This window comes from Aythya ferina (genome assembly GCF_964211825.1).
Source record: "Aythya ferina genome assembly, chromosome: 18".
NCBI classification, from domain to species: Eukaryota; Metazoa; Chordata; class Aves; order Anseriformes; family Anatidae; genus Aythya; species Aythya ferina.
Window position 1 is genome coordinate 11,941,647 of NC_140317.1, and position 13,548 is coordinate 11,955,194.

At 62.8% G+C, this 13,548-nt stretch overlaps 1 protein-coding gene across 1 annotated transcript in view; it reads right to left on the reverse strand.

Annotated features, from left to right (window-relative positions):
* The window catches only part of SDK2 (sidekick cell adhesion molecule 2), a 44,508-nt gene that overhangs the window by 18,805 nt on the left and 12,155 nt on the right, over positions 1-13,548 (reverse strand). The window contains exons 2-3 of the mRNA XM_084492638.1: positions 7,890-8,049; positions 726-832 (exon numbers count right to left, since the gene is read on the reverse strand). Coding sequence (XP_084348764.1) covers positions 726-832; positions 7,890-8,049 — 267 coding nt within the window. The remainder of the gene's footprint in view (positions 1-725; positions 833-7,889; positions 8,050-13,548) is intronic.

Here is a 13,548-nt window from a genome sequence, read left to right on the forward strand (position 1 = left end):
ATTTTTATTGACTTCCCTTAATTGCTGTAATTAAAAACATGTAAAGAATCTTTTTTTAACGACTTTGCCATTATCATTAGTTGTTAGCACAGCTGCCTTATTAATTTCTCATTAGCTTCCTGATTTGTCATCGCTCCTCGGGAAGGGGTTTATGGGGACGGGACTGGGGGCACCCCGGAGGAAAGGGGGTGGCAAACAGCAGCAAGGTCCCGGGACACGGAGCCAAAAGCCCGGGCACCGGCACCCTCCTGTCCTCCTTAACGTGCCCCCAGCTCGGGTCCTGCCACCACCGTGCAGCCCCTGAGGCCCCACACATCCCTGCCTTGCCCCCGTGGGGTGCCCGTTTGCAGGCTCGGTGCCCTCCCGCCCGCTGCTCCCCCAGCTCGGCGCTGATGGATGCTGCGCCAGCCCCGGGCTCACTCCTGTTTGCTTTCCCTAACGATTACAAACGGCGTTTGCTTTACGCACGCCAGGGAGGAGCGGGGCTGCTTCCACGCCGTGCTGCCTTTCACACCCCCAGGGAGCCACCGCGGCACCGAGCAGGGGACAGAGCAGCCGGGAGGCAGCGACAGCCCTGTCCCTGCCAGCATCACCCCGGGGGATGCTCCAGGCTCCCACACCAGCTGCGTGTGTCCCCGAGCTGTACCTAAACCAGCTCAGAGCCCTGTAGCCGCAGCATGCTGGCTGTCCCTGCCGTCCCTGCTGTCCCCAGGGCTGTCACTTACAGGCCACCTGCACCTCGGTCTGGCGCTGCAGCAGGGCTCCCATCCGGTTGCGGACGATGCAGCGGTAGAAGCCGGCGTGCGTGCGGTCCAGCGAGGTGATCATGTACCTGCAGGAGGGAGCAGCGCTGAGCCCACGCCAGCACCGTGGTGGCTGGGCAGCACCGGGCTCCTTCCCCAAATCGCAGCTGCTGTTCGGACACGGAGCTGCCAAGGAGCTGCCAAGGTGACCCCTGCCCGCAGCCCCCCTGCTCGTCACCCCCCTGCCTGCCCGAGGTGCTGGTGCTGTGGGTGGGAGGTGCTGGGTAAGTGGTTTTGGGGCTGTCAGAAGCAGGATTCGACCTGGGACCTGCTGGTGGTGCCACCTTCTCCAGAAAGCCAAGCCTGGGAGGTCTGCCCGGGCTGCTGCCCCTGGCACGTGGGGCTCCGACAGCCTCAGCAGGGCACGGACCTAGGACGTGGGGCACTGGGGCTGCCCTGTGGGGACCGGAGCATTTCCCAGCCCGATATAAGCAAGGAGCCCCTTTCCTCGTGCTCCCCCCAGCCCCACATCCACCAAAGCTCTGAGCCCAGCACCGCTCTGATGAGCCAGGGCTGAGCCTTATCAGCCCCAGCGCCCTCGTCGCCGCTCTTATCAGCGCCAGCGCCGCGCAGGCGGATCCACAGATAGGGGAAATAACCACGGCTCGGCTCCCAGCATCACCCAGTCCCCGCTCAGCACATCCCAGTGCATTCCCAGCTCCTGGGACCACCACAGGTCCCCTTCGTGGAGCCCCCCCCCCAGCTGATCCCCATGGGGCCGAGCAGGCTCCGCGCCGCTGCCTCCCCGCACAGGGAGCGCTCCGAGATAAAACAGAGGGGGAAGAAAGAAGCAAGCCCAGCCCTCCTCGCCCGAAATCCAATCTGGCATTAAAGCACGCCGCGGGCTGTTTCGGCAGAGCTTTGTTTGTTCTTTCGCTAGCAGAGAGTCAATTAAACTTTCATAAGATGCGAGGAGCGCGTCCCCTCTGCGGGGATCTCCTGGGGTGGGAGGGAGACGGCGCTGGGGGCGCGGGGCTGCCCCCGAGCCAGGCTGGGCACCTCGGAGGGACCCCTGCCAGCACCCACCCTCAGGGGCACTTTGTAGGCTCCAAGGTCCAGCCCTGAGCTGCCTCGGGGATGCTCCAAAGGCAGCAGTGGCGTTAGGGACCAGCTGGGTGCACATCCAGAGGGAAAACGCACTGGGAAAGAGCCGTGTCCCGCTGCCCCGCATGGTGGTGGTGGCATTCGGAGCCCCAGCACCGTGCAGGGCACCACAGCACTGCCACCGACGTGGCCACAGCAAAGGGATGGATTTGGAGGGGTCCCGACTTCCCCTGCAAAGGGGGCCCAGGGTGGGACACCCAGCTCCCCTGGGGGGCCGTGCGCCGAGGCAGCAAAGGGCACCCGGTGTGCCAGAGACCGTGAGCGCCCGCGGGAGAAGGGAGGGCGCCCTTTGGGAACGAGTCCTTGAATGCCACGGCTGGTATTTAAAACGATCCCTCCGGGCTTTAAATAAGATATTTCAATTCCAGGGAGCTGTCAGGAGCCGAGGCGGACACCAGAAATAATGGGCGCGCTCTCCTTGCGTTGTCCTCGTTGATGAATCACGCGGGCACGCCGCGACGCCTGCACGTGTGCGGATGGATGGACGGACAGACGGACGGACACCGGCCCATGCCAGCCCCCCGCACCGCAGCAGAGGGGCGCACAGAGCCCCCCTGCAGCCCCCCGTGCCTCTCCTCTTCGCCACGTCCCCTCCGTGCACGAGGCGCCCGCCACTGTCTGATCTGCTCCCTCTGCAGCACCTCGTCTCCGAGACGCCCCCGTGGGCACCCCCCCGATGGAGACAGCCCTGCAAAGCCCAATTAACGGGGCCTCGTCCCTGCGCCACCGGAGCTGGAGGAGCTATTAAGGAGACGAGCTTTCGCACACACCTAAGCGGATGAAAATAGCCCAGAGAAAGGAAATCAATTACCGGGCGCAGTCTGGCCTGCAGTTATTAACCGAACACGAGCAGAGACGCCGTTCGCTGCCACTTGGCTTCTGCAGAAGCTTTTATCCCAGATTGCTCGGATGCGATTCCCTTCCCCAGCCGGGGATGCAGGGGGATGGGGACCAAATTGACCAAATTCATGCTTCTCGGGGGGGGTGAGCGCTGCCTGGGGGCTCGGTGCGAGGAAGGGGAGAGGCAAAGGGCGCAGCCCCCTAGGTTTGGGCAGGTAGGGGCTGCAGCACCCCAAATCCAACCCGAACAGGTTGTTTTTTTTTGCCAGGACACGATCCCACAAGCACGTGTTGCACCAGTTCAAGCTGGGAAGGAAATCTTGCCTGGCTCCGGGAGCATCCCGTGCTGCTGACTCCTCTGTTTCAGGGGCTTGCTTGTTTTGCTGTTACAGACAGAGGTTGACAGGGCATAATCCACGGGGAAAAGCGCTTCCAAGGCACAAAGTGGCCAGCGCTTCAGAAGAAAGCCCTGACGGAAAGCAGCCGCCGTCTCCAGGCTCGCTCAGGACACGTCTGTGCTGTGCTCACACCGGGGGGGTCCCGAATCCCCGTGCCAGGGGACCGGGGGCTTTGCAGAAGCATCCAGCGAGCAGGAGGCGGCTTTGGCACTGGCTGGGTTTGACAGAAGGATGGGCTCCCGCTGCAAACCGAGCCCTCTCCATCCGCCTACTGCGCCAGGGAAGCACCTGCCACGTTCCCCTTAACAGCTCGGCCCCAGCTCCCCTCCGTGCTCGTGGAAAAAAGGGGTGAAGAGCCCCCAGCCCCGACCCCAACCCGATCCCAAGCAGCTGCTTTCGCCCTGGGGCAGGGAGATTGTGGCACAGCCCGGGGGGCAGCGAGGGGAAGCTCCTGGGTGCCCCAAGGAAAAAGCAGCCCCGAGGACCCCCCTCTCCCATGGGTGCCTGCGCAGGGACCCCACAGCCAGGGGAGCATCGCCCTGTTCATATGGCACAGCACCCAGACCAGCCACCACCCCCTCACCGTGCCACCCTGGCAAGGCACCGGCAGCACCAACACCGCGGGCACAGGGTCCCCAAACTCCTCCTGCTCCAATTCCCGGCACATCCAGCACCCAGCACGCCCTGCCTTGTTATTGTAGGGTCGCTCACAACACCGTGGGACCCCCACACTTCAGCAGAGCAATGCCCCAACCTTGGCTGATGCCGGTGGCTTTGTTATTGTAGGGTTGCTGAGAAGCGTGGGGCTGACGTTGCCGAATTATTATTAGATTGAGGGGGTGGAGAGGGGCCGGGAAAAGCACCAGCCAAAGGATCCGATCCATCAAATTTCAAGCCAGGAGAGCGCAGAAATCTGAGCGGTTCCTCCAATGCAGCCCGGTAACAGCTGGATCGGATTTTGGGTATAAGCACGCTGGCACAGCCCCCTTTGATTAATATCCTGTATAACGACTAATTAATTCTAGAGGGGACATGTATTTGAATAGTTACTGTGTGATAATGAAATGTCAAGTGAGCATTAAAACACACTTAGCGAGGGTTTAATGACTCCCAGCATCTGAGCCGAGTGCCCCAGCGCCTCACCCACACCACGCCGCCACGCTGGGCTCCGGCTCAATATGTTTTTAAATCCTCCCCCCGGGATTTCATCAGCGCCCATTAGCTCTATTATCGAATCTCAATTAGCTCCTGATTGGAAAGGGCTCTGCTTTGACACACGTGGCCGGAGCCGTCGCCTCGCCGCTTGCCAGCGGGGTTTTCCTTTGGTCAGGGGAATCACCAGGGCACCGCCAGCCCCGTGAGTCACTGCCTCCCTTGGCCCTGCTCGGACAACGAGCTTTTTAATAATTAATGCCCCAAAATCAATCTACTGCCCCTCCTGTGGAGCTGGGAGGGGAGCAAGGGGCTGCAGCCAGGCACCAGGCTCAGCCCAGGACGTGGCACCCAAAGGGTCCCCAGCGCTTCGCTCCCTGAGAACTCATCCACGGTGCCAGCAGCGGCAGCTTTGGGCTCAGCAGCTCCCCGTGGAGCTTCTCTCCCACTGCTGCCCGAGCCAAACGAGCCCCCAGGGGACAGGGGGGAGGTTTTGTGCCACCAGTGCCACCCGTAGCACCAGTACAGCCCACCCCACGCTGCCCTTACCCGCTGGGCGCAGCCTCCGTGGTGGCAGCGCGCCACGGTGCTGAGCACAGAGACAGCACAGCACCCACTTAGCCTGGCTGCAGCCCCCTTTTTATGCTCATCAACGCTTGTTAATTACATTAATGAATGGCAATTAGCTCCCCAGGCTGTGCTTCACACCTGGGTTGGCAGAGAGCTCACGCAGGCAGCCCTGGGCTCTGCTCCTGGCTGGCACCATCCCAGCTCGGGGTGCGACCAGGGAGCGTGGGGTGAGCCACCCAGCGTGCCCCCGGACTGCTTTTCAGGGGGTTCTGCCACGTCTTTTACAAAATTTGGGGGTGAAGTACCTGCTTCAAACACCTGGGATCCCCGGAGGGCCATAAAGGCTTGGTGTTTGTGGCACGCTGCATCCCCGGGGGACGTGCACCCCAAAATACCCCAATCCAGCAAAACAGCCCAGCGAGGGGAGCCAAGGAGCCCCAGAAAAAAAAAAAAAAAGGAGCAAATCCAGCACACGTTGGAGCTGTGGGTTTATTTTCCTGGGCTCCCAGCTCCTGGCACGGGGGGTCCGGGCTCTTGGGAAGCGCCGGGGGCTCCGTGAGGGGCTGCTGGGCTCCCCCAGCAGCTGCGGAGGGCGTGGGGAGAGGAGAGGGGGCTGGCTGCAGGGATGGAAGATGCGTCCCCGTGGATGGGAGGCTGTCCAGAGGTAATCTATGTGTAAGGCAATTTCCGAAGGCAGCAGGACTCGATGCAGCCCCTTAATAGGACAATCTCATGTGATGAATTACCAGCCCCAACTAATCTGCATGTTAAATTTCTTGTATGAGAAATAAATATCCTCAATCCACCGGAGAAGCGCTTTCCTTCGGAGGGTTTCATTAAAGGCAGCAAGCTGCCTGATTTGCATCTGGTGATCCCTCCGACGGGGAGAACTCAGACCCCGGAGAGCTCGCCGGAGAGCCCGGCACTGGCGAGATCACGCATGGAAAAAACAGAGCTGGCCCCGGGGAGCTCGGTGCCAGGGCACGGGGCACACCGGGCAAGCCTCCACCGCCGCCTTCCTCACCACCTTGCTCTTACCCAAGGTGACACCAGGCATCAGGGGGCTGCGGGGTGCCACACTATGGGGCGAGCTGGGGTCCCCCAGGAGAGCCACCCCCACGCCAGCAGCTGGTGATGAAGGAAACAAGCGGCCAGGGGATGGTGCCCGGTCCCCAAGGTCCCCAGGGATGCTCCTGGTGGGGACAGCTCCCCCCTGTCCCCCCTTGGGGATGTCCCTGCCCTTTGCTGGATGAGCACCGGGGTCCCGCCGAGCCCGCTCCCCGCCTGCCCTTCGCCGCGTGCCAGCGAGGGGCTCCCGCCGCGAGCCGGCTTGCTGCGGGAAGGAAAAGGGCAGTTGCCATGGAAACCCGCTGGAAAATTGGGAGAGCGGCTCCTCGCCTCGGAACGCGGGGAGCGAAGCCGTGCAGGCGGGCTGGAGCTGCTCGGGGGGCCGAGGGGGCGCGAGGAAAAAGGGCGAAAAGAGTGGGGCTGGGAGATGCCAGAGGGGAGGGCGGAGCAGCGAGGAGGATGCTGAGGCCGAAGGCTCCCGTGGCACAGTGCCCTGGTCAGGAACCGCGGCTCCCTGGGCACGGACCCGGCATGTGGGCAGCACGGGGGGCACAGCAGGGTCCTGGGGGGGTCCTCAAAGTGGGGGCACGCCAGGGGGTACGGGCTGGCCCCAAGCAGGGGGTGTCTGCACCCCACATCCCCCCCACACCCCACCAAGGCACCCCCAGCCCCAGCATCCCTGTGCGCTCCCGGCCAGCAGCCCCAGCCCTCTCCTCCCTCCCCCCTGCCCCCCCCAAGGATTACTCTGTTTCTAAACTCGTTAACTTTTAATTACTACCTTCCCGCTGCCTGAGCGGGCTGGCTCCCAGCCACCTACATCTCTATTAAAATTCAATTTATGCCCATCATAACTAATTTGGGCCCTTCGCCTTCCTCTCCGGCAGCCACCGCTTGCAGCCGAGGTGCCCAAAGTCACCTCTCGCCGCGCCAAATCCCCGCGGGGAGCCGGGGCCGGGCAGCGTGTGCCGGGCTGTGCCAACGCTGCCAACAGGTTGTGGGGCCGGGGGGAGCCGGGCAGAGATTTGCAGGGATCCTGCCTGCTCCATGAGCTCGGCAGCGAGCTTTGTTTGTTTTTTTTTTTTTCCCCATGTGTTTGTTTGTTTTCTCGCTTCCTGCCTTAATCCTTTCCTGGCTGCGAGCTGGAGCCGGAGGCAGGGGGCTCGTGGGGAAGGCAGTCACCTTGGGACGGGGATGAGGGCTGTAGGGCATCCGAGCTTTGCCACCAGGTTTAGGGACAAGGGACTCGTCCCACAGGGCCACCGGGCACCCAGCACCGGGATGAGCACCCCGGTACCGAGCCTGGAGCATCGCAGAGCTGCAGCCACGGGGCACCTCTGGGCTTGGCGAGGGGCACCCCAAGGGTCCCCAGGACCCGCAGCCACCACGGCACGGTGCTGGGGAGGGGACCAGCACCCCATTTGGCGCAGGGGAAGGGACAGGGCCGTCCCCCAGCCCCGCTGTCTGCATTCCTGGCATCCCGGAGCAGCCCCGCGTTGCTACAGCAACACGAAGCCTTGGGATGCAATGCCTTTTAAACAGGGAACGGCGCGTCTCGGGCTGAATTATTGATTACAACGGAGAGGATGACACAGGAGCGCACGGAGGAGACGGCGAGAGGTGCCCGGCTGGGTTTCAAGGCGAGCTGGAAGTGATGGGAGCCGGCAGGATTATTCGGGGCATGGGGCTGGGAGCGGTGCTGGCCAAACCTGGCCGTGATCTGTGGCCCGCTGCTAATCCTGCGCTGTGCAAACGCCTCCTCTCGCCGCTGACCCGCTTAAATCCACTGCTCCGCTGCCGTTTGCTCTCCAAACACGGCGAGGCAGCTCCCGGCATGCTAAATCCTGGCTCCGGGCTCGGGCACGGCCACGGTGCCCGCGAGGCATCCCAGGAGGGGACTGGCACGCCGGGCAGGGCTTGGTGTGTCCCCCCTGCGCATCCCCAGGAGGGCACTCACCGGTACTCCAGGGAGAATTTGGTCAGCTCCCGGCTGTTGTGCAGCCACTTGAACTCCAGGGGCCAGCTGCCCTCGGCCATGCAGGTCAGCACCAGGCGGTTCCCCTCCAGGTGCACCTGGCTCCGCACCGGCTCCGTCTTAAAGTACGGGGAGACGTCGTCTGGGGGAGAGAAGGGAGAGGGGTGAGAGGGGTGAGAGCACAGCAGGGCCCTGATCACTTCATTTTGGGGCCTGGTTTTATCCCTGCAGGGCTCGGGGATGTGGGATCCCAGCTTCTGCCTCCCCCGTCCCCCCTGTCACAGCCCCCAGCCCAGCTTGGGGACCCCTCCACCTGGCCGCCCCCCAGCCCAGCCGTTTCCCGAGCGTATCGGCGGGAGCTTAGCCCATCCAGGGTTTCTCTAAGCCGCTTTCTTTGCTTTATTCCTGGCTGCCTTTGTAGCGTTTCAGAAGCACGGAGCTTTTAACTCGGGGGGTGAAATGGGGCGGAGGGGCTGGGAGCCGAGTGAGACATAAACACTTACTCGGCTCCTGTTTTATTTGCTAAGTAAAACTATAAATCGAAACACACAGCTCCATTTTCTGCTTAACAAATGGAAGCCCTTTTACTTCAAAGACACATTCATATTCCCCAGCAGCTTTCAAGTGCGCTTTCAATCACGGCTTCGGGTTTTTTCTTTGGGGTCGGGCTTCGCTTTCTTCTGTGCGCCTGCTGAATTCCAGCCCCGGCGCTGCGCACCGCGAGCTGCCCGGGGCCGGGAGGGATGCTGGGGGTGTGCAGGAGCTTCAGAGGCACCCAGACACCACCAGTCCCTCCATGGGGGGCTGTTTGTTCCCTCTCCTCCTTGCCGGCAAGCCCCAGGGTGCCGCAGCCTCCTTCCTGCACCAATTCACAGCCCCATCCTTCCCAGTGCCTGGGGAAGCAGCAGCTCACGGCTCCTTCCTTGCAGCCCCCCAGCAGCACGCGGGCTGTCGGGGGCTGCCCTCTTCCTGCTGCCCCCTGGGTGTGGGTATCAGGGCTGAACCCCCCCAGCAGCTTGGTTCCTGCCCCCCCCTGTAAACCCCAAATGCTGCAGGGGGTCACAGAGCCGTGCTTGGGTGCGCACCCAGGTGCAGGAGCTGTGTCCACTGCTGCTCTGCACGCGTGCCAGGGGCAGCAGCAGACAGAAGCCTGACCTCAAACACCAGATGAGTTCCCGCTGGGGATGGAGACCCCCAGGATTACCACAGCCCGCCCCGCTGGGGCTGAGGCACAGCCAGACGCCGACCCCATACCCAAACCAGTAAAAGAGCCACGGACCAGTTTGGAGCCCAACTGGACGGACGCTGCCGATGCGCCTGGGGACCTTGGGTAGCTCAAGGCCATCCCCGGGCACAGTACCCATGGGGACGCCCGGCTGGGGGCTGCCACGAGCCCCCCGCTGCCCCCAGGTGCTGCAGTGGCACCGCGGTGGCCCCGAGAGAGCCGCGTGCCCGGGGCACGTCCCCACGCCGAGCGTGGCACTGGCACAGGAGGCGTTTGGGAGCAGAGGGTGTCCCCGCCGCACGCCCCCCACCCCCCGGGGGGCAGCTCGCTGTTTGCACACATCCTAATTTGATTTTAAGCAGCTAAGTCTCAGCTCGCTTTGAAGCGCCCCAGCCATCTGTTCTGCATTAACGGGTGGAAAGCGGTGCCGAGGAGGAGGAGAGGCGCATCCTAATTCCGCTATTGATCATGCGATCGTTATCCGCCCACCAAGGTCACGGCAGCAGCTCCCCTGTCCCCCCCCACCCGCCTGGAGCTGCTCCTCCGTTCCCCACTGGAAGCCAAAATCCCCCCCAGAAGGGCACGGCCAGGCCGGGGCTCCCACGGGGTGGGGGCAGCTCCGGGCTCCCTCCTCATCCCCCCGCAGTGGCTGCGCTGGAGCAGCTCCGGCTGTGAAATCCTCGCTGCCCTCCCAACCTGTGACAAGGGCACGGGGAGCAGGGGTGGCAGGAGGAGCAGAGGAACCAGGGGAGAGGAGGGCACCCGATTTACTGCTGTGTCCCACAGAGGGTGCTCCGAGCAGGGGCAGGGCTGTTCCTGACCTTCACCTGCCCACCAGCCTCGCGGACGCATCGCCCAGCACAGAGCTGCAGCCGGGAGGTTCCTCTGCAAGAAATTTACGTTTTCTTCCCCAAAAAATCTCCCTCTGCCCAGGGAAGGACGGGCCATGGCAGGATCCCAGCGCCGGGTGCAGGTGGGTGCCCACATCAACACCGCCACCCTCGGTCCTGAGCCCGACAGGAGAATTCCTGGGGCGTGCCAACCACATCCCCCCTCTCCCACCCCCCCAAAACGGAGGGTCATTACCGCTAATTCCGCCTCTCCCCCATCTGTTGTGACTGTTTACACTCCACTTGCTAATTAGAGCCTAATTAGTTGGTGCAGAAATTCATCACTTTCCAAACACAGGCGGCGGCGGCGAGAGGGAGAGGCGGCCCCGGGAACAGCTGCACGGCTGCTGGCGGCGCTGGGCTCCCCGGGGTGGGCGCATGGGTGCCGTGCCGTGCCGTGCCGTGCCAAGCTGTGCCACCTACACCACCCCATCACAGTCCCCTCCACGCCAAGAGGTGCCCCTAAACCTCTCCGTCCCCAGCCTGCCATGCAGAGGAGGGGGAACGGCGGCGCACCCCGTGGCCACGGTGACGGAGGGGATCAGTGGGGTGCCCAGCGCTGGTAATGGGGAAGGAGGATGGGAAGGGGAAAGGGGGTGACCCCAGGTCCCTTCTCTCTGCTCTCTCACTCCCCCGCCTCTGACATTTTAATGCCAAGGCCTCGCGAGGCACTAATCCAGCCTAATGGGATCAAAATCTTTGGTCCTTACCCTTTATTTACATAATGGGCACTGGGAGCTGGGGCTGAGCTTGTGGCCGGTGCATTAGCACTGGGGAGGGCGTGAGGATATAGGGCAGGGGGGCCCGGCCTCACGGTAATGGATCCTAATACCCGGGCGTAATGGGCGAGCTGGGATCTAAGCATCTCCCCCCCCAGCTTCAAATCCCTCCTGATGGGAAGAGACGGGGAGTTTTAAGCCCGGAGGAATCCAGCCTGAAGCCCTGCCAAGGGCACGGCTCTGCTGGCAGCGGGGGCTGAGTTCAGCCCCCCCGTGCCCAATGCACCCCAGTGAGAAGAGCCGAGATGGGGCTGGGGGCGCAAGGCACGGCCCCACAGGCAGCACGGGGTCCCCACAGCTCCGCCACCATCCTCACCTGCCCCCAGCCCTCCGTGCAGGGCCAGCAGCTCACGAGATGCCCAAATCCTTCCCCTGTCTTTGCTGGGGATGCCTTGCACGAGCACGGAGAGGTTTTGGGTCCCCCCCCTGCCCAGCACGGGGACCCCAGGGACAGCAGCAGGAGCACCGCAAGCACAGGGCCACCACCCTTGGGACAGGGAGGTGACACCCAGCCACTCCCCTCCCCAGCTCATTAATCGGAAGCTGATCAGCCCTGCGCCTGCTTCCTGCTAATTGCCATTAATCAGGGCGAGGAGCAGCTGGATGCGCCAAACCCATCCCTGCTCATCACGCAGCCAGACCCCGGGGGACACCCCGAGTGCGCAACGGGGGTGACAGAGCCACAGCCCCGCTCCCCCAGGGTTTGTAGGGCTGCAAGCACCGGCCCTGGCACCAGCAGAGCCCCCGAGGATCCTCCTGGGGTGTCCCTGCCTGGCAGCCCCGCTGTGCAGCCCCCCAGAGCCCCCCCAGCAAGGGGAGATGGAGCTAAATCTCTTCTGCATCAGACTACGCAGCACGAGGAGATTAAAAAACAATAAAGAGAAAGCGAAACCCTCCGCTATAATTACCAGCCTTTAGCCGCCAGCAGAGGCAGGGGAGGGAGGGAGAAAAGGAGAAGGGGGGGGGGAAAGAAAAAGGAGCAGAGAAGAAGAAATCCACTAAAATTTTAATAGGAACCACTGCATTTAATTTAACGACACATTTTTTCAATTACCAGAATAATTGTTTTATTCATAAAACGAGTTTCAATAAAGAGGGTAATTTTCCTTTGTTTTTATTATTCATTTGTGGAACATATTCGCCGCGCAGTTCCCTGGCGCCGCAGCAGCCGCTCCGCAGCCGGGGGACAGGGGGCGGCGGGCGGGCAGGCAGCAGCGTGGCAAGGAAGGGGTTAAAACCGCCCGGCATGGCACCCATGGGAGACCCCCGTGGGGTCACGGCCCTGCTCGGTGGGCACACGGTGCCACCCGGCTCCCCTGGCCGTGGGATGGGTCCGTGCCATCCCCCTGGCACCGGCCACCCCTTCGCTTCTCCAAAGAGCGAGCACCCAAGGGTGCACCCAAAGAGCACCCATCCCCAGGGACGAGCCTCGTCCCCTCTGCAGCCACCCCAGCGCGGTGTCCCCGTGCCCAGGGACCTGCCCCAAGAGGTCCCCGGGGAGCCTCGTGCTGGCTAAGCTCCATTTTCTCCTCGCTCGCCCCCCATGTCCCCCCCTGGCCGTGCCGGTGCCGGTGGCCACGCGGTGGCCGGCAGGTGCTGGAGGATTAGCGGCGCTCTCCGCCGCTGCCGGGGCCATTAGTATTCCTGAGACGAGGCCTCTTCCCCTTAATAAAAAGCAAACAGAATTGAAATGCCGAGCGCCGCCGGCACCTGGGGAGACGCCGAGCTCGGCGCGCCCGTGCCACGGCACCGAGGGGCTGTGAGGGAAGGTGGGGATGGGGTGGGCACCCTCGCCGAGCCCTGCTCACCCCCAAAACCACCCCTGATCATCGGCTTCCCCGCAGTGACTCGGCACCAGCTCCCAACACGGGGCAGGAGCAGTGGAGAGGCACCTCGAGGCAGCAGTGGGGACCACGGGTTGCACCCCACCGCCACGCAGCACCGCTCCCCGGCATCACCACCCACAGCATCCCCAGCACGGGGCTCTCAGCACAGCCCAAATTTCATCTCCTGCTGCTGGGAGAAGCGTTTCAGGCGGTGCCAGCCCCGCTCTCCCCGTGGTGAGTGGCACCAGGGGTTGGTGCCAGGATTAACCCGCCCGGGGACACCCAAAAAAACGGGGACACCCTGTCCCCCCCCAGGCCTGGCTGGTGGCCGTGCAGTGGCACGGAGCAGCTCCGGTCCCCGCTGGCACATGGAGAGGTGCCAAAAGCAACCTGGCGTGACCCTGCCCCCTCCTAGCACAGCTCCTCGGTGTGTTTTTAACATTTTTTTTGCTTTTTATTCATAAAAAGACTTATAATTGCAGATGTGTCCGCTAATCCTCGCAACTTACTTTGCTCCTCTCCTTTCCTGCTTTTCCCCTCCCTCCCCTTCTTCCCCCCCCCCCGCTGAGACCGAGAGCTTTATAAATCTCCTTCTGGCTATTAATTAAAAGCAACCTCTCTGCTATCATGAGTGTACTTGCCATAAATTAATAGCGGCCTTCTTAATCAAATCTTATCTCCTCTCCGAGCGCCCGGTGCTGGAGTCGGTATCCCAGCCCGCCCAGCCGTGAAATGCAATTTCCAATGCTCCAGCAGAGGCTGCGGCTCCGCTCCCCCCAAAACTGCCCAAGCCCCCGATCCTACACACTTTCTCCATAGGGTTTCCCAAACCCCCGACCCCATGCACCTTATCCACAGGGTTTCCCTTCTCCCCACCCTCCCACCGCACCCCAAGGTGCTGCTCCAGCTCCGGGACCCCAG